Source organism: Mustela nivalis, assembly GCF_964662115.1.
Source record: "Mustela nivalis genome assembly, chromosome: 3".
NCBI classification, from domain to species: domain Eukaryota; kingdom Metazoa; phylum Chordata; class Mammalia; order Carnivora; family Mustelidae; genus Mustela; species Mustela nivalis.
The window spans coordinates 11,749,770-11,769,449 of NC_139022.1; the positions used below are offsets into that span (position 1 = coordinate 11,749,770).

General features: G+C 42.8%; 1 protein-coding gene across 1 annotated transcript in view; it reads right to left on the reverse strand.

Annotated features, from left to right (window-relative positions):
• Window positions 1–15,615, reverse strand: part of LOC309861975 (conserved oligomeric Golgi complex subunit 2-like) — a gene marked incomplete at its 3' end in the record, with an annotated part of 38,375 nt that extends 22,760 nt beyond the window's left edge. The window contains exon 1 of the mRNA XM_082725233.1: window positions 15,485–15,615. Within this exon, the coding sequence (XP_082581359.1) occupies window positions 15,485–15,556 (72 nt within the window). The 5' untranslated portion in view covers window positions 15,557–15,615. The remainder of the gene's footprint in view (window positions 1–15,484) is intronic.
• Between the last annotated feature and the right edge of the window lie 4,065 nt (window positions 15,616–19,680).

A 19,680-nucleotide genomic window follows, 5' to 3' on the forward strand; every position in this document is an offset into this window, starting at 1 on the left:
GCAGGGAGGGAGTGATCACAGGATTCTCACTCAATTCAGCTAAAGAAACTGAAACTGAATGCAAAAAAAGACAACATAGAAAGCTTTTTTTAAAGATTCTTTTTATTTATTTGAGACACAGACAGACAGTATGAGCAGGGAAAGGGGCAATGGAAGGAGATTCCCTGCTGAACAGGGAGCCCAATGTGGGACTCCATCCCAGGACCCCGAGGTCATGACCTAAACCGAAGGTAGATGCCTAACCTATTGAGCGACCCAAGTGCTGTGATAACTCAGAAATCTAATCTGCAGGCCAGTTTCCAGAGAAAAGACCTGGCACTTTTTCAATGGAGAATAAATGTACATATTTTTTTCCAAATAAAATGCTAAAAACTGTATGTACCATTCCTTAAGAGTACTTGTTTAAACTGACTTTTTTAGTTAATCAACCAAAGACTGACCGTGCTAGTGTCAGAGAGAAGGACTTCATTTAAAACCGTAATTTCACAGTCATCTACAGAAAGCCACCTGCTCCTTACACTGGTGACCAAATTAGCCTGGACCTTTCTCTCCGGAGACAATTTCAGACCTTACATCATAGTTATGTAGTACATCACGGGAGGGGGTCTCGGTTCATAATCCTGGCCATCCTACTCATCAACTGTATACCTTTAGGTCCATCACTTTCCCTGCCTCAGTTACACATTGTTGAAGTTCTTGAACTTCATGATGGCATTCTAAATTGTATAACTGGGGTGCCTATGTGGTTAAGCATCTGCCTTTGGCTCAGGTCATGATCCCAGTCTCTTGGGTTTGAGTTCCACATCAGGCGCTCTGCTGAGCAAGGAGCCTGCTTCTCCCTCTGTCCCTTCCTCCTGCTCCTGCACTCTCTCACTCTCAAATAAAATCTTAAATAAATAAATAAATAAGTAAATCATATAACTTAGCCTCAATGAACAAATGCTATTATGTAATATTGGTACTCAACTTACCATTTATGCATTTGTTCTCAGATAAACAAAAGTTGCATAACACATGACTAAATAACTCGGAACATCTGTGAATACTGGGTTAGGCAGCGTTTGCTGTGAAAAGCAAACCCAAACTCACAGTGCCATAATAGAGACCCATTTCACTTAACCAAGAATGGTTTTACTACTTTAGGAATGGTTTTACTTTATAGTGTAGATTCCCCAAGTATTCAAAAAGAAAGTATTTACAACCCATACATTTATGGTCAACTGATTTTTCACAAGGATGCCAAGACCATTTAATGGGGGGCGGGGGGGAAACAGTCTTTTCGAGTGCCTACTACTGGGACAAGTGAATATCTACATGCAAAAGAATGAACTTGGAACAGCAACGTCACACATACACAAAAATATAACTCAAAATGGATCAAAGATTTAAATGTAAGAGTCAAAACTGTAACACTCAGAGAAAACAGGTGAAAATCTGTATGACTTTGGATCGGGAAAAGCTTTCTTAGACATGATACACAAAGCAATAAGAAATATTAGATAAGCTGAACTTGATCAAAATAAAAACTTTCGTGTGTCAAAGGACACTACGGAGAATGTGAAAAGACAACCCACAGAATGGGAGAGAGTATCTGCAAATCATTTGTCTGACAAGGATCTAATAACCAGTATATGCAAATATACTCTTAGAACTCAACAACAAAAAGACAAATAACCTAATTTAAAAACAAGCCAAAGACTTTTGAATAGACATTTCTCCAAAGATGATACACAGACGGTCAAGAGCACATGTCGGGATGTTCGACATCCTTAGTCATTGGGGAAATGCGAATCAAAAGCACATGCAGATGCCACGTTACACCCACTAGGACAACTATGGTAAAATAAGAAAAAGAAAAAGAAAAAAAAAGAAGAAGAAAAGTGCTGGCAAGAAGGCGGAGAAGCTGGAACCCTCCTGTATTGTCGGTGAGAATGTAAAACAGTGTGGCTAAGGCAGCAAACAGCTCGGTAGCTCCTCAAGAAGTTACACACGTACAATTACCCAGCAGTTCTACGTCTAGGGGTATGACACCGACAGAACTGACAACAGATGTTCCTGCCACAACCTGTACATGAATGTGTACAGAAGCGCTGCTCGTAACAGCCAAAAGAGTATATACCCAACGTCCATCAACTGATGAATGGATACATAAAATGTGGAAGAGCCTCTTACACAACCATAAAAAGGAATAAACTGTTACATGCTACAACACGAGTGAAGTCTGAAAACATTCTACTCTCAGGTTAAAGGAAGCCAGACACAAAAGGTCACGTGTTATACAATTCCACTGATATGAGAAGTTCCAGAAAAGGCAAATCCATAAAAACAGAAAGTAGATTCATGATTGCCAGGGAATAAGGGGAGGGGAGAATTGGAAGTAAGAGGTTTATTTTTCGGGTGATGGAAGCATTCTGGAATTAGACAGAAGTGACGTATGTACCATATACACAGTAAATATACTAAAAACCAGAGAAGAGTACACTTTAAAATGGCAACTATTATGCTTTGTGAATTATATTTTGATGAAAAATGAAACAACTTAAATATCAACAAGCTAAATGCTAGGATACATGAAAAAAAATCCAAAGTAACACTAATCACAGGAACAATGGCGTAGCTACATGAATTTCAGACAAAGCAGATTTCAGAGAAGGAAAATTATCAGGCATAAAGAGCAGCATTACATAATGATAAAGAAATCAACTGACCAAGAAGACACAATTATCCTTAAGGTATGTGTGCCTGATCAACACAGGTGAGACACAACCTAACAGAACTGCAGGGAGAAATAAACAATTCCATTATCACAGCTGGTGACTTCAACACTTCTCCATCATTAATGGGCCGATCCAGCAGCAGGGCAACAAGGATTCAGTCCAGACATGGCACACTTAACACCACCATCAATTACCGTACAACAGATGTACACAGACTATTTCGCCCAGTAATAGTGCAACACACATTCTTCTTAAGCTCATATGGAACACTCATCAAGACAGAATAATTCTGGGCCACAAAACACAACAAATTTTTAAAAATAAAAATTATACCAAGTATGTTCTCAGACCGCAATGGAATTAAAAATCAGTAACAGAAGATAGTTGAAGAAGTCCAAAATACATGGAGATTAAATGACACACTTCTAAATGTCAGGAGACCAGTCTCAACAAAATACAATGTAGCAAAATGTGTGGAATGCTGCTTAAAGGGAAAATACAGTACTGAATGCAAATATTAGAAAAAAAAAGATTAAAGTCAATAATCTAAGCTTCCATTTTAGGCAACAACAACAAAATCAAATCTAAAGTAAGGAGGGGCTCCTGGGTGGTTCAGTTGGTTAATCATCTGCCTTTGGCTCAGGACATGGTCCTAGGGTCCTTCCTGCTCAGGGAGGCTGCTTCTCCATCTCCCATTCCTCCTGCCTGTATTCCCTCTCTCACTGACTCTCTCTGTGTCAAATAAAATCATTAAAAAAAAAAACCTAAAGGAAGTAGAAAAAAATAAAAATTAGAACAGAAATCAATGCAATTAAAACCAGGAATTTTTTTTTTAAATCAATAAACCCCAAGTCTGTTTCTTTGAAAACATCAATAAAACAGATAGACCCTTAGCCAGTCAAACAAAGAAAAAAAGGTAGAAGACATAAATTACTAATATCAGATGAAAGAAGGGAGGGCTACTGCTAACAATCCCAATCACTGTAAATTCAACCAAACATTTATGGAATACTACACAATTCTCTAAAATCTCTTCCAGAAAGTAAAACTAGAAGGAGTACTTCCTAAATCATTCCTAAATCATTCTAGGAGATCATTATTACCCTGACACCAAAACCAATACTACAAGAAAAGAAACTACAAACTAGTATCTCTCATGAACACAGACACAAAAATCTTCAACAAAAATTAGCAAATAAAAGCAAACACTATATTAAAAAATTATACACCAGGGTCATGTAGGATTTATTCCAGGTATGCAACATTAGAAAATCAATGTGATCCATCATATCAACAGAAAGAAAATCACATGATCATATCAATGAAGGGAGGAAAAAAAAACATTTAACAAAATCCACACCTCTTCATTATTAACCCTCAGGAAACTAAGAATAGGAGGACTTCCTCAACTTGATAAAGAATGTTTCCAAAAATCCACAGCTAATATTAATACTGAGAAAATAGAAGACAGGGAATCAAGGCAAGGATGTCCCTTCTACTACTACTATTCAATACTACACTGGAAGGCCAAACTAATGAAATAAGGTAAGAAAAGGAAACAAAAGGTATACAACCTGGGAAAGAATAAAACTTTGTTCACAGATGACATGACTCTCTACAGAAAATACAAAGACTTCACACCCCACACCCTCCTGAAACTAGTCAAGTGATTATAGCAAGTCTGCACAATACACAGTTAAAATACAGAAGTCAATTGCTTTCCAATGATGTATCAGACAAAGGGCCAGTATTCAAAATTTATAAAGAATTTATCAAACTCAACATCCAAAAAACAAAAAAATCCAGTCAAGAAATGGACAGAAGACATGAACAGACCAAAGAAGACATCCAAATGGCCAACAGACACATGAAAAAGGGCTCCACATCACTCAGCATCAGGGAAATACAAATCAAAACCACAATGAGACACCACCTTACATCAGTCAAAATGGCTAAAATTAACAAGTCAGGAAACAACCGATGTTGGCGAAGATGTGGAGAAAGGGGAATCCTCCTACACTGTTGGTGGGAATGCAACTCTGGAAAACAGTATGGAGGCTCCTCAAAAAGTTAAAAATGTAACAACCCAACGACTTAGCAATTGCCCTATTAGATGTTTATCCAAAGTACACAAAGTGATTTGAAGGGACAAAAGCACCCCGATGTTTATAGTCAAACTATTGAAAGAGCCCAGATGTCCATCAACAGATGAATGGATAAAGAAGATGTGGTATACATACATACACACACACACACACACACACACACACACATTACTCAGCCATCAAAAGGAACAAAATCTTGCCATTTGCAAGGACATGGATGGAACTAGAGGAAGACAAATACCATATAGTTTCAGTCACATGTGGAACTTAAGAAACAACAGATGAATATAGGAGAAGGGAAGGAAAAATAGAAACAGACAGGGAGGCAAATCACAAGAGACTTAACTACAGGAAACAAACTGAGGGTTACTGGAGAGGGGAAAGTTGGGGTAACTGGGTGAGGGGTATTAAGGAGGGCACTTGTTGGGATGAGCTCTGGGTGTTGTATGCAACCAATGAATCACGAAATTCTAACCATGAAACTAAAAGTACACTGTATGTTAACGAGATTGAATTTTAATTAAAAAATTTAAAAAGTCAATTGCTTTTATATATACCAGCAATGTACAAGTGGAATTTGAAGTTAAAAACACAAGACCATTTACATTAGCATACCAAAAAAATTAATACTTAGGTGCAAATCTAACGAAATATGCACAAGATCTATATGGGAAAAAGTATAAAATTCTGATGAAAGATAACAAGCAAGGTAAGATGTGAAGTGGAAAGAAAGTCCATAATCTTGGGTAAGAACACTCAATACTGTTAAGAGGTCAGTTCTTCCCAAACTGATCGACAGACTCAATGCAATCCCAATCAAAATGCCAGGAAGTTATTCTGTGGATACCAACATGTTGACTCTAAAATTTGGATGGAAAACTGGAAAACCAAGAGTCCCAGAGTAGTCAACAAAATATTAAAGAGCGGGGAAAAAAAGGAAATTGAGGATTGCCACCACCCAATCTCAAGACTTACTATTAAAGCTATAGTGATTAAGACAGAAGGTGCCTGGCAAAAGAGACAGTTGCTTGGAACAGAGTGGAGAGCCCAGAACAACATCCACACACACAGGCAAAGGCAACTCAATGGCAAGGACAGTCTTCAACAAATGGAACCGAACAATGGGACATTGATAAGAAAAAACAAACAAATGAAAAAAATAAAAACAAACTTTTCACACCTTTCACAAAACCTAAACGTAAAATGCAAAACTTCTTAAAGATGACATAAGAAAAAATGTAGGGATCCTTGGATTTGGCAATGACTTTTCAGATATAAAACCAAAAGCATGATCTACGAAAGAAAAAAAATTGATGAGAGGGACTTTGTTAAAACTAAACTTCTCTGTAAAAGACACTGTTAAGAGAATGAAAAGACAGGACAACTGGGTGGCTCAGTTGGTTAAGCAGCTGCCTTTGGCTCAGGTCATGATCCCAGCGTCCTGGGATGGGATCGAGTCCCACATTGGGATCCTTGCTCCGCAGGGAGCCTGCTTCACCCTCTGACTCTGCCTTCCACTCTGTCTGCCTGTGCTCACTCTCGCTCGCTCTTTCTCTGACAAATAAATAAATAAAATCTTTAAAAAAAAAAAGAGAGAGAATGAAAAGACCAGTCACAGAGTAGAGAAAATATCTGCAAAACACAGCGATGGTAAAGGACTTAAAATAAGAAATATAATATAAAGATGTCTTAGTAGCAACAAGAAATCAAACCTAATTTAAAAATGTGAAAAGAGCGGTGGCTGGGAAACCCAGTCAGTTAAGCATCTGCCTTTAGCTCAGGTCCTGGGACTGAAATCCACACTGGGCCCCCGGCTCAGTGAGGAGCCTGCTTTTTTCCCTCTCCTGCTGCCTGCTGCTACCTCTCCGTATGCTTGTGCTGTTAATAAATAAATAGAATCTTTAAAAACGAAAAAAAAAGGATCTGAAAAGATGCTCAACTTTGTATGTCATTAAGAAATTGCAAATTTAAACAAGGTACTATTACATATCACGTAGAATATAAAAAATCCAAAGCACTAGTAATACCAAATGCTAGCAAGGATGTGGGACAACCGAACTCTCATTCACTGTTTGGTAAGAATGCAAAATGGGAGGCACTGTGTGAGACAGCTTGGCAGTTTCTCACAGAACTAAACACATTCTCACTATAAGATCAGTAATTGTGCTCCTTTGTATTTACCCTAAAGAGCTTAAAACTAGTGTCCACACAAAAACCTGCACACGGATATTTACAGCAGCTTTATTCTCTGAAGTGCCAAAACTTTGAAGCAATCCAATCTCCTTCAGTAGGTGAACAGGTACACTGTGCCACACCCACACAACGGATTATTCGACAATTAAAAGATGAATTATTAAGCCACAAGACTTCGAAGAACCTTAAATGCATATTGCTAAGTGAAGGACCAGTCTCAAAGGCTAAATACTATATGATTCAAACTCTATGGCATTCTGGAAAAGGTAAAAATTAACCAACATTTTAATTTTCATTTATTTTTTAGGTCATCTCTATACCCAATGTGGTGGCTAGAACTCACAACCCTGAGATCAAGAGTCAGATGCCCTAGCAACTAAGCCAGCCAGGTGCCTCTAAAAAGGTAAAACTCTAGACAGTAAAAAGATCCCGGGCTGAGGGGTGAGCAAGGAGGGTGCAGAGAGAGGAGAAGAAATAAATAGATGAGGTACAGGGTTTTTCAAGGCAATTAAACTAGGCTGTAAGATACCAACAGTAGGTAAATAACATTATACATTTGTCAAGACCCACAGAACTATAGAAAGAGGAGTGAACCCTAATGTAAACCATGGATTTTAATTAATACTGTATCAATGCTGGTTCATCAGTTGTAACACATGTACCACAATAATGTAATACATTAATAATAGAAGATAGTGAAGTTAGAAGAAAAATATCTGTACTCAGGGGTATTTCCTATCTGAACCCAGTTAAAGTACAAATCCCCCAAAAGGCCAGAAGTTGGGAGATCACAAGAGGTGTTGGAACACAGAAAAATAAATGAGCAAACCAGACAAGCTGCAGGTAATTAAGAACCATTAACCATGAGAGAAGCAGTGACATCACTCAAAATTAAAACCAAGTAGAGTTTAAAAGTTTAGCTACTTTACTAACTAGCTGCAATCAGGGATGGCAAACAAAGACTAATTCAAAGTAACCTGGGAATTAATCATTTAAAACTTACCAATAATCTGAAATTAGTAGCTTTAATGCTATGAAAATTACATAGAATTTGGAAAGATTGAAGTTCTCTAAGCTGCCAAGAAGTAAAACACTCCTTCCCAGATACATGGACTTATAAAATCACTATATACTATCTCCACGAGAAGCAGAATCCCCAAGAACCATCACTCTGTAATGATGAGAAGTACTAAGAGGGCATATGAAATTTATGAAACATGTCCCATTTCATCGAGACAAAAAACCAAAATAGTTAAGCACTAATCTGCACACTACATAGGGGTTGAAAGACATAGAAAGTTTGTGTGAGCTCACGTATGTGTGTGTTTCCAACCATTCTTGAAAACAATGGACAACAGAGATGAATAAATGTCCCTGTATATCCCATAAATATTCCTCAAATATTTATCATGCAACTCCAGCTCTGCTCTAAGACCTGGGGACACAGTCATGAAAAGAAAAGACAAGGTCTCTGCTTTTAAGGAGCAGATATTCTAATGCAGAAATGAGAAAATAAATATGTAAACAAACATTATATTAATGAACAGTGATCAAATAGTGATTAATGAATAGTGATCACAGCTAAAAAGAAAACAGGACACAGTAAAGGTTGAGTGACAAATGGGATGTATTTTAACTTGGATGAACCAGGAAATATAGAACAATGAGTTGAGATCCAAATGACACAAAAGAGCTAGCCACCGGAAGTGTGGGAAGAGGGTTCCCACCCAAGGTATCAGCATGTATACAAAAATGTCCTTGTAGCTCTTCCCTCCAGCCCCTGCTCTCAAATCTCTGACCCAGCTAGGTGGGGACATAATCTAGGACTTGTGTCTCCCAAAACTCATTCTAAATCTTTGTTCGGTGACTAAATTATTCAAGCTTGAGAAATTAAAAACATATGCTAACAAGATCTTCCCACCATCTACAGAGAGATCATCTTAAAAGCATCATGAAATAGTAACACTAAAATTCTAAAAAACGTCTGTTCTAACATTTTAATCAATTTTATATCAAACTCCTTTCTTGAATTTATATACCCATTTGACATATTTATGAAGGGACAAAAAAAAAAAAACAACAAACCCTACATTCCGTAATGTATTTATCCATCTAACAAATATTTGAGTACCTAATTACACTCTGTTCCAGCTGATTTCTTCTCTTTATCTCTTTTTTCCCCTCAATTTAACACCAATCATAATCTATGTAGGCTTTTAGTTCGCTTTTCAAAATTAATTTCTTGAGTTATTTAAAGGAATTATCCAGTGCTAGAGTTCTCAACACTGGTCACACATTAGAATCACTTAAGGAACTTTTTTTTTTAAGATTTTATTTATTTATTTGACAGAGAGAGAGAGATCACAAGTAGGCAGAGAGGGAGGGAATCATGCTCCATGCTGAGCAGAGTGTCCCATGCAGGGCTCGACCCCAGGACCCTGAGACCATGACCTGAGCTGAAGGCAGAAGCTTAAACCTCTGAGCCACTAAGGCACCCCCTCACCTGAGGAACTTAAAAACAAAAAGCCCAAAGGGCACCTGGCTTGTTCAGTCACTGGAGCGTGCAGGTCTTGATCTCAGGGTTGTGAGTTCAAGTCCCATGTTGGGTATAGAGATTACTTAAAAAAAAAAAAAAAGAAAGAAAGAGCCCAAGCCCCAGTTTGTGATTAATTTGTTTAAATGTTTCAAGAAATTTGATGCTAAATGTTGTAAGACTAGTTAAATAACAAAAAGATATATTTACATAATACTTCTTGCTCTCAAATTTTGAACAAAGAACTTACTAATAATCAATGACTTAGTAGGCCAACATTTTATTTAAATAAGTTTTATGGTACTACAAAGAGTGAATTAGAAAATCAAAAGCAAGGAGAAATGGGCATGATGTGAACATGGGGAAGCAAGAGAAAGCAAGAAAGTATGTGACCGGGAAGCGAATGCTTAGCTCTGAGATCCTTCTCTGAGAGAAGGACAGATTAAAACCTAAAAAGAAAGAAGAGAAGGATCCCATGCACTCAAGGAAAGAGAAGTCCCCCAACATCCCTCCTGCTTTTTCCAATATAAACACACAGCTGGGCCGACTTACCACATCCTGGTTGGTACCGACTTTATCAACTTTTCTATTTAAGCCAAACTTGACCGGTCAATGATGGATGGGCTGTGTGCCAAGTTTACCAGTTGTACAACTGACTGTGTAATGGCTGAAACTGAGAAACCGGGGTGAAAGTATCAAGAGGCTCTAAAGATTGCAAAAGAGCCAAGATTCAAATGATTACCACGTACACACAAGACAAACTATGCAGATGACTGCTCAGTATGGAAGTACTTCAGCGTGTTACACTGTGGCATCAGCTGACCCAGACCCAGAAGATTGCTGGAGTTCCCATCATGGACATCTCTAACCAGATAGACGACACTGAGCAAATGCCAGATGATGATGGAGCCCCTCACTCCTATGTCTTAATAGAGTTCCTCAGCTCTCCTTTACCAACTTTTCCTGTTGCCAGTTCATACAAGCAATTCTCCTTACCCAGTTCCTCTGTTCTGAGCTATGGCTAAAGACACTCACTTTTTTATGTTTTGAAACTGATTATCTTGTACCATTTTACTTTTTGTTGCATCTTTTTATAAATGAGATGACCACTCACAAGACAAAAAAAAAAAAAAAAAAAAAAGGGATGGAAAGGAAAGATCAAAAGGGAGGACAACAACAACAAAAAAACAGTTCTTTTTTGCCGGGAACCCTTCTTACAAGTGCCAATCAGATAAACTTTATCTAATGTTACATCGTCACAACTCCTCTATCATCAGGGAAAGTAGTTCACATAAGAAAATTTCTCTATAAAATGAGTCCCAGGCTTACATTCCATATTTGGCTAATTAGAATTTCATTACGATGTCTGTCTCACACTGATGCGGAAAAGAATGGAATCTTGTCATCAAGACGTGACATCGAACTAAGAACCCACAGGGTAAGCACTCAGCTCCTGTGATACGAAGTCGGCTCCTGGGGATGGGCGACCCTGGGCAACAGTGGCTGACCTGCGGGCCTGCGGCTATCTGCCGTCTGTCACTCTTCCCTCTTCCTCCTCTGTCAGCTGCTATCTCCAGCTGCTGTCAACAAAGTCCACCTCAAACAGCCATCACTTCCCTCTGGTCCCATTTACCATAGCTAAGCTCCAGGCCAGGCATCCAGATCACCAGCCCTGTGGGAACTTCTTCTAAAGTAAGAGGTGGCCCTATTGGTGAAATGCAGGTGCCAAGGCATGCGGACATTGTGCCATCTTCTGCGCTATTCTTAATGTTCTGATTGTCCCACTTCCCTCAGTTCCCACCTGTGGCCTCTGGAAAGGAACATATTACAGTAGGATTTCCAAGGACTGATGCGTGGGGGTCAGGAGATCTGGCCTGTGATTGGCCCCAACTAGCTGTGTGGCTTTAAAGGAAGTCATCACACCTCAGGCCTCAGTTTCCTTATCTGCAAGCCAGGATGGACTAGAGTCTTTTCAGAGGAGCCGGCAAAGATCACATAGATAAGCACCACCTCATTATACTAACAAGCAAACAGAAGGCCCGGAGGCGAGTGATTTGCCCCAAGTCAGACATAAGCAGGCAGAGAGCAGAGCCGAGGATGGGACCCACATCTGCAGGTCACAGCTAATCAGCCAGCACAGTACAAACAGATCTGAGCAGCTGCTCATTCTTCCCCTTTTCCGTTTTGTCCATCAGAATGCATGCTCCCTGCAAACAAGGACACACAGGACCTGCTTCCTGCCTCAAAATTCCCAGTTCACCCAATTAGAACAGGGAGGAGCCTCAAGGACTTACTCCCCCACCCCCACACATGGTTCTTTTACCTATGGAACATGAGGGTACATACATTCACCATCCAGAGGGCTCCTGCCTTCACTTCTCATGGAAAAGGTCATCATGTGCCTACCCGGGGTGCCAATGAAGCCACAGGTTCCAGAGAGAAACTGACACAGAGAAGTTCGAAGGAGGCAGATGGCTCATTGCAGAAACAAACTGTCTACCAAGGAAAACTACCCCATGGGGGACTGATTCTCTTTGAAATACGTTCGAGTGCGTGGGAAAATGGTTTTTCAAGAGCTGGTGGACTGACCAGTCACCTGGTACATACAAGATCACATCCGCATTCTGACAAGAGTGGCTTGCCTGCAGTGTAGACCAGGGGCCAGAAAGACAAGGAAGGCACATGGAGACTGGGTGAGAAGCTTCTACGGTGTGATGGCAAGGGCGCACTGCAAAGGTACGAGAAGAGATGGAAAGAAGTATATGGACTCAAGAGGTTTAGTAAGCGAAATCCACAGGACTTGGTGTAACAGACTAGATTTTGGAAAGGTGACAGAGTAGGAGTTGACTTCTGGTTTCCCGACTCCAGGCTAAACGGATGAAGTGTTTACGAGAGAGGCAATAGAATAAGAAAGGTGGTTTTCCGTGGAGGAGGTGCTCATGAATTCCGTCTTGAACCTGATGAGTCTGAGGGGCCACAGACACATCCGAGAAGAAAGGTCAGCAAGTCCGATACACAGAACTGGTGCTCAGGAGGCGTGTGGACCAGAGACAGGAATCTGCCTTACCTGCTGATAGGTGGTCATGAAGCTGCACAAAAGGTCATCTAGGGAAAGAAAGGAACACGGGGCTGAGCCCATAATCAGCATTCAGTGGCTACCAGGAGCATGACTTTGCACAGGAGACACATCAGAGAGGTAGAAGAAAGACAGGAAGCAATGCAGAGCATTTGGTCTACTGCGATGTCGAGTAAGGAGACAGAGAAAGGTCAGGTGCGCTGACTTAGAAACAGTTTTGGTAAGAACTCTTTAGTGGAATGACAGGGCCTGAAGGGTGGAAGGTGGGAAAGTCAAGTCAACCCCTGAGCACTGGCTGTGATGCGCGACAGTGACAGGGCAATACCTAGAGGTGGGGCAGTCGCAACAGTGACAGGGCAATACCTAGAGGTGGGGCAGTCAAGTGGGAGAGGATCAAACAGGAGCGCGTGATGGGAAGTAGTGCAGGGGAGAGGATCCTTGCAGGCTCCTGGAAGGGCGGGAGGGCATGGACTCCGAGCCAGAGTGGAGACTAAACCCGAGGAGGAAGGAGAGCCCCTCCCCGTACCAGGCGAAGAGGAGAAGGGGACAAATACAAGAATGGGATCATGATCAGCAGGATGGAAGAGGTCCCGTGGGATGGCTGCTAATTTTTCTGTACGACTGGAGATGAAAGAGGAAGGCTATTTGTGGTGTCAAGAGCACACCCATGTAAATGGTCTAATTTATCTGTTATGCCACTTTCTCCCCCTACTACCAATACCTTATGTCCTGCTCATCTATTAGTTGGATGTCAACCCAAAGGATTTTCGGATTTCTAAGCCGACAAAGTATGATGTTGCCAGTGCCTCTGCCCCAGGTGACCCTTCCCCATCTGCCATTCCTGCACTTTGATCACCTACCTCTTTTGCATACCTTTCACCTTCTATTTCTTATTAGATCTCATAAACATGACTTTTTAAGTAGTCTCCTGCCACCAGTCAGCTCGAACTCAACAGATATGACCATGCAACTTCCTGCTGTAAACCTGACTGCAGCTCTACCATGAAGACTGCATCAACGTGGACCCCTCAATGTATGCAGTGTCCAAGGTGCAACCCGCAGCCCCACCCCATCTCCCTTTCTACCATCCCAGTCTCATTCCAAAATGTGCCAAACAAGACACCTATGTAGAAATACAACCCCGACAGCAAGCTCTCTGCTCATTTCTGCCTCAGAACTGTAACTTAACAAAACATCTCTCTGATGGAAACAGAAATTGCAAATAACCTTTATCTCCAGCTCCCACATAGAAGATCAATACCACTTTACACAGAACAGCTGTTCCATGTATTTTCCTTCTATGTATGAAGGGGTCATGTTCATTAACACTACAAATTGTACATTATATTCAGAAATTTCAGAGCTTTGAAAGAATATGGAATTGCTGGCATTCTATCCACTTTCCCAGTTTGCTCTCTTCCTACCTCTAAGTCCTACTTTAGAACTGCTATTTTGAGATTTCTATTTTCCGAAGCTGCTTTGACCAAAGGCATTCTGTCAGCTCAGAGTGAGAAAGATGGCAGGGCTAGGAAGTGTTAGAAAATGCTAGTGTTAGGCCCAAAGAAAGCCTGACGAAGTCCAAAGACAGACAAGCTAAAGAGACTTCCGTGCTTTGAGATTCTTTAAGTCTATGTGTGTGCCTTTTCTTCTTCCAATGACCTCTCTCCTCATCACGTGTCCTTCATTAACAAAAGGTTTCTGGATCAGAGAATTCACTCTGTGCTCTCCTTCAGACACTCCATTCACTTTACACCTTTTATTACAGTGGCTTAACATCACCATACAAGAACAAGAGTACAATATACCTTCGTCTAGACATCCCTACATATTAAAAATGATATGGCCACACCGCAGAGGATCCAGACATAAGCACTTTTAAAGCCAGAGTTTGGGAGATGTGATCTGAATGCAAGTATCAAAAAGGAACTAGCTGGTTAACCCAAAAAAGAAAAAAACACATTATGACTTGAAGCCATAAAAAAGTAAGAAATTCAAACTCTTTAGAATTTTAGGTACCTAGAGAGCCAAAACTTTTTAACACTGAAACCAGCTACTAAATCCCAATCCTTAGAAATTAAACATATACGTTTTGATAGTTTAAGTACAGACCCAGAGGGATACAGAAAACAGATAAAGCTCCTCCTGGCTCTGATTCAAACCTTGGGACATTTTCAAGGCTATGTCTGATGAACCTTTCCTGTCAGTAAAGTCTTTTCAGTTTAAATTTCTATTCTGTAAGTTTATGTCCTACAGTTATCTGCTGCCAGCTTGAGGCTGACTTCACCAAGAGAAGTAGGGCAACATTAGAAAAGGAGCTTGGTATGCTTTGCAGTACTGGACCAGAACCAGTAAGGACAGTACAGTCTTTCAGATTTCTCATTCTGAGCTTAAGACGAAAGTCAGGCATAAACGTTAGCTTAAGTGCCTTTTTGACCCGATTCCTGGTAAGTACGTGTGTTCAGAGATGTGTTCAACGCACAGTCGCTGAGCTTCTAGGCACAAGGCACTGGGAGGCTTCTGTCAGGCTGGGGGAGCGGCGGTCTTACTGTGCCGCACGGTACCAGAGGCGGGTCCTACGGGTCCGGGGCTTTTACGTTTAGCTCAAAACCACTTGCCCTGAACTTTCAGGCCTTTTCATTCAATGTGCACGATTTCACAGGAGTGCTTTCTCCAGGTTACACCTAGCCCACCCGAGGCCAAGAGACTCACTGCGAAGTGCAGTGAGGTCCCTGCCGAGGACCCGTCCGGGGCGGGGACGGCCCAGGAAGCCAGCAGGAGAAGCCGGAGGAGAGGCCTCGGAGGGCCAAGGAGGGCAGGCCACCCACGGCCCAGCTCCGGGGAGCAGAGCCCAGGCACGCACCTTCATGAACACGTCCTTGTTGAAGCAGAGCCTGTCCAGCCCCTTGGGCAGGTTCATCCTACTTCTCTCCATTCCGCCGGCCGCCGCCTCTCAGCACCGACACTCGAGCGAGGAGGAAAGGTAGGAGGCTGCGCTCCTACCGACGCTACCGGTGAAGCCACTGCGTTTCCACCAAACAGAAGGCACTGCTTCCTCCAACATGGCAGCGTCTGCGCCCCGGCCAATGAAAGAGGACTCCGCAGGCCCGCCTCCGCCTGCCTCCGCCAAGAGAGGGGTGCGGACCGCTAACGCCGAGCCAGCAGGTGATGCGGCCCCCATGCGGCGGAGGGCGACACTACAACCTCGAGTAAGTTTCTGCGGAGCAGCCCCGCTGCTGGTGATGCGGAGTGAGCGGGAGAGGGGAGGGCGGGTAGGGTCAGGGGCGCTCCCTCCCCACCTCGCCGTTTCCCTCGGAAAATCGGCCTGCGAGCCTCTTCCAGGACCTTCTCCCGAAATTGTCCCGCGGGAAGCATAGCTGTGGCGGGATGCTGGCCCTTTACTTCTGCAGCCGGTTGTCCAGAGTGGGGGGCGCGTCCTGGTGTCAGGCCTCTGGTCCCCTTGCGCCGCCGCTGCAGCTGCCTGGGCACGGAGTCCTCTGTGGGAACCCGGCTTCCGCCCTTAGCCCCCGCACCCACCCGCGAGCGTGGCTTCTCCCCCGCCGAGCTTGGCTCCAGCGATCAGTAGGGAGAAAGGTGGTCAGCTGGCAGCCTCGGGTCGTCTGGGCAGCTCCCAGCTCCACTTCGGCTCAGCTGCTGAGAGGCCACAAGTTTGGGTTCTCAGAGCTCTTAAAGAATCACCTCGCTACTGGCCGAAAAAACGCAGCCGACAAGTAGATGTGGGAGCATGTTTATGTCCAGTCCGCTCTAGAATGGGTGGAATCGTGTGTTTGGCTAGCGTTGGTTCAATCGCCACACCTGCCCCTCCTCCTCCTGCCGTCCACCCCACATTTATTTTGAGATTTTTCTTTCCTCTTCCCTTGCTCTTTCTCCCACTGTCCTCCCCTTTAGTGGGAATGTCATGGTCAAATGATGATTCATTTCTCTTTTTTTTCTCCGTGAGACTCTGACAGCTCAAACCACAGATCTCACGCGTGCTCTTCAGGCTGCAGCTATGCTGTAATAGCCCAGGCCTGGGCTGCCCCTCCCAATGCTGTGATCTCCCAGAGATAGCACAAGCAGTTCTTAGAAAGGGATGGGACACAGCAAGACAACGGCTTACAGTGAGTCTTGCATTCGAGTCACTCCAAACGGGAAACTGGTCACTTTTTTTAAAACGTGAGTACAGGGACGCCTGGGTTGCTCAGTTGGCTAAGCAGCTGCCTTTGGCTCAGGTCATGATCCCAGCGTCCTCAGATGGAGTCCCACAAGGGCTCCTTGCTCGGCAGGGAGCCTGCTTCTCCCTCTGCCTCTGCCTGCCATTCTATCTGCCTGTGCTCGCTCTCCCCCTCCTCTGATAAATAAATAAAAAAAAAATCTTTAAAACCTGAGTACAGAATCTGAAACAATACATTCCCTAGCAGTGGGCCTGGCAAGGCCTTGTTGAGGAAAACGTTCCCAGTCAATATCCAGAGACTCTGACAGGTAGAATGAGAGCTGGAATCTTATTTGGAGAATCAGAATAAATTGCCAGGGGAACAACTATGAAATTGCATTCTATGCCCTGTTGTGGTCATTTGGATATAGGGAATGAAGCCTCATTATTTGGTCTTTGTTTGTTTACTCTTATTATGAAAATTCTCAAGCATACACCAAAATGTGTAGAGCAGAAGGATCCCGCCCCTTCCGAGTACTTATCACTCTGCTTCCCCAACTGTTTCATAGGCCCTCCTCCTTCTACTGCCCCCAAAGTGCCTGTATTTTTGTTTTTGGGGAGGGGGGAGGTCTGGAATATATTTTAAAGTAAATCCCAAACATCACATCATTCCCTGCTCCCCAAATACCTTGGTTTACACATCAAAGAAGGAGGAGGAAGAGGTGGAGGAGGGGAAGACTGAGAAGGAGGAGGGATGAAGAAAAGAGATTTCCACACAGGCCCACTATGCCAGAATCAATAGGTGTAATAAGCTATTCCGATTGGCTCTGAGAGGCATGACTTTTAGCCCAGGGCCACAGTACTAATAAGCGACAAGGGCAAATTCAGGCAGCGCAAACAGCAAGGCCCACACTCATCACCAAGGCACCGAGACGGGGGGCAAGGGTGCCAGACCGATGGAATAAAGTTGTCTGGGAACCCCACCTGCCCTAGAAGTCCAGATGAGCGAGTAGTTGAACTGTTTTTTACCTTCATTGTCATTCCTTTCTGAAATTATTGCCGGCCTTTGGTAAAGACATGAACCTGAGCTTGTGCAGCCTGGGGTACTGATCTTGGGGTTGCTGAAGAGAGTAGGTGCCAACAAAGAATGAAAATCCCTGCTGCCTGTTCTCCTTCCAAGAGTAAGGAGGGAACAGTCAAGAGCCCATACAGTGCACTGCCACTTGGAGCCCTGGCTGTGGCAGTGGCGTGGCCCACCAAATCCAGGAGCAACAGGCAAGACCCCAGACCCCAAATGCTAATGGAACACCCTGGGGAGGATGAAGGAAAGGCAGAGAGTCAGCGGAAACCTTCCCAAAGTACATTTCCCTCAGTTTCATCTGGGAGCTGCCATTCAGCTGGTACACACCCCTTCAGCCACACAAAGTTTGGTGACTAGCCTCTGGCCAGAACCTGCTGTGTGTCTCCCTACCCTAAACCCTTCCCAAGATCCCTACCATGGCCTCGTGATCCAGGCACTGGGTGTGTAACACTTGACTCTGCAGGGGTCCCCAGGCCAGCTTTTGGTTGGTTAGTTGTCCGCGCTGTTAAAGATTTGACTACTGTTACATGTTTGACTCTCGTCTTTGGTGATTGTACCTATTTCATAGGAAATAGAAGCTGGAATCCAGGAAACAGGCTGGAAGATTAAATTAAAAAGTGGATACAAAGCTTCTAATCAGAGCCAGACACAATCGGCGATCAACTATATCCCAGTCTCTCCCCTCTTCTCTGATACGTACTTTCCTTAATGAGGAATGAGACTTTAAGTTGACTTTTTTTTATCTTCAAGTCTCTCTCTCTCTCTCGATTCCCTAACTTCCCTCTCTTGCCTTCATTTCATCCTAGAACTTGTGCCCACGACTTCTTTTCTAAGTAAATATTAACCCCCTTTGACTCTGAATCTCTGGAAGATTCTCAGTTCCCTATTTTCGCTGGCACTGTGACAGGTCCTCATTTCTCCTTCCCACTCCTATTAATAGTTTTCACATTTTTTTGGCAGGTTGGCTACAGAACACTCAAAAATTGCAAAGAGAAATATTGTGTTCTGGAAATTCGTCTGAGCATTTTTTTTCCAATATCGTCCTTATGCTCTTCTGATCCTCTCTTGAACTGTTGGACTAAAGCAGCTGACGCTTCCACCAGCAACCAGAGTCATCCTGTCCACTACTGTGGGGACAGAGGGTTTCCATTTGGAACTGCAGACTGAGCCTAAAGTCTGATGGCCCTTTGGTGCCAGGATAGCAGGTATGGGACGGGTGGGACATGGAGGACAAGCATCATGGTAGAGGTCTCCATTCGACCAGGAAAGCTCACAATGAGCCAACAGGTCCATTTCAACATCTTCTGTATTTTCCTTATAACCTGTTTCATTCCAGAGTGGATTTGAGATCATTTAATTTGATTCTCAAATATTTCCCATTCCAACTGGAAACAGACTCATTATAGGGGCTCCCAAATTCTGCCTCATCTTCCTAATCAGTTAGTACCCCAAATTGGGTATGATAGTGCCAGAACATTCTTCCATGTGTATTTTATAACAGACTAGTATTTTATTAGTTTTTTTCAAACTAATAAGAATAAGGGTAACTTTTTTTTTTAAAGCATAGGCAAAATCACGAAAGACATTGAAATGAACCTAAAAGATTATAGTGTCTTCCAAGGGAAAACACGTGTTGTCTCATGTAACCTTCTGGGATGACCAATTCTATGGGATATTCTGTGCCTTTCTTGTCTTTGAGCTATTTTGCAACTCTATAGATTGTACATAATTGATGTGGATGCAGATGATCTTGTCTAGCTATATGTAAATGAATTTTGTCCACTGGAAGTACAGTTGACCCCTTTTCCTTTGGTAGAAGGCAGTT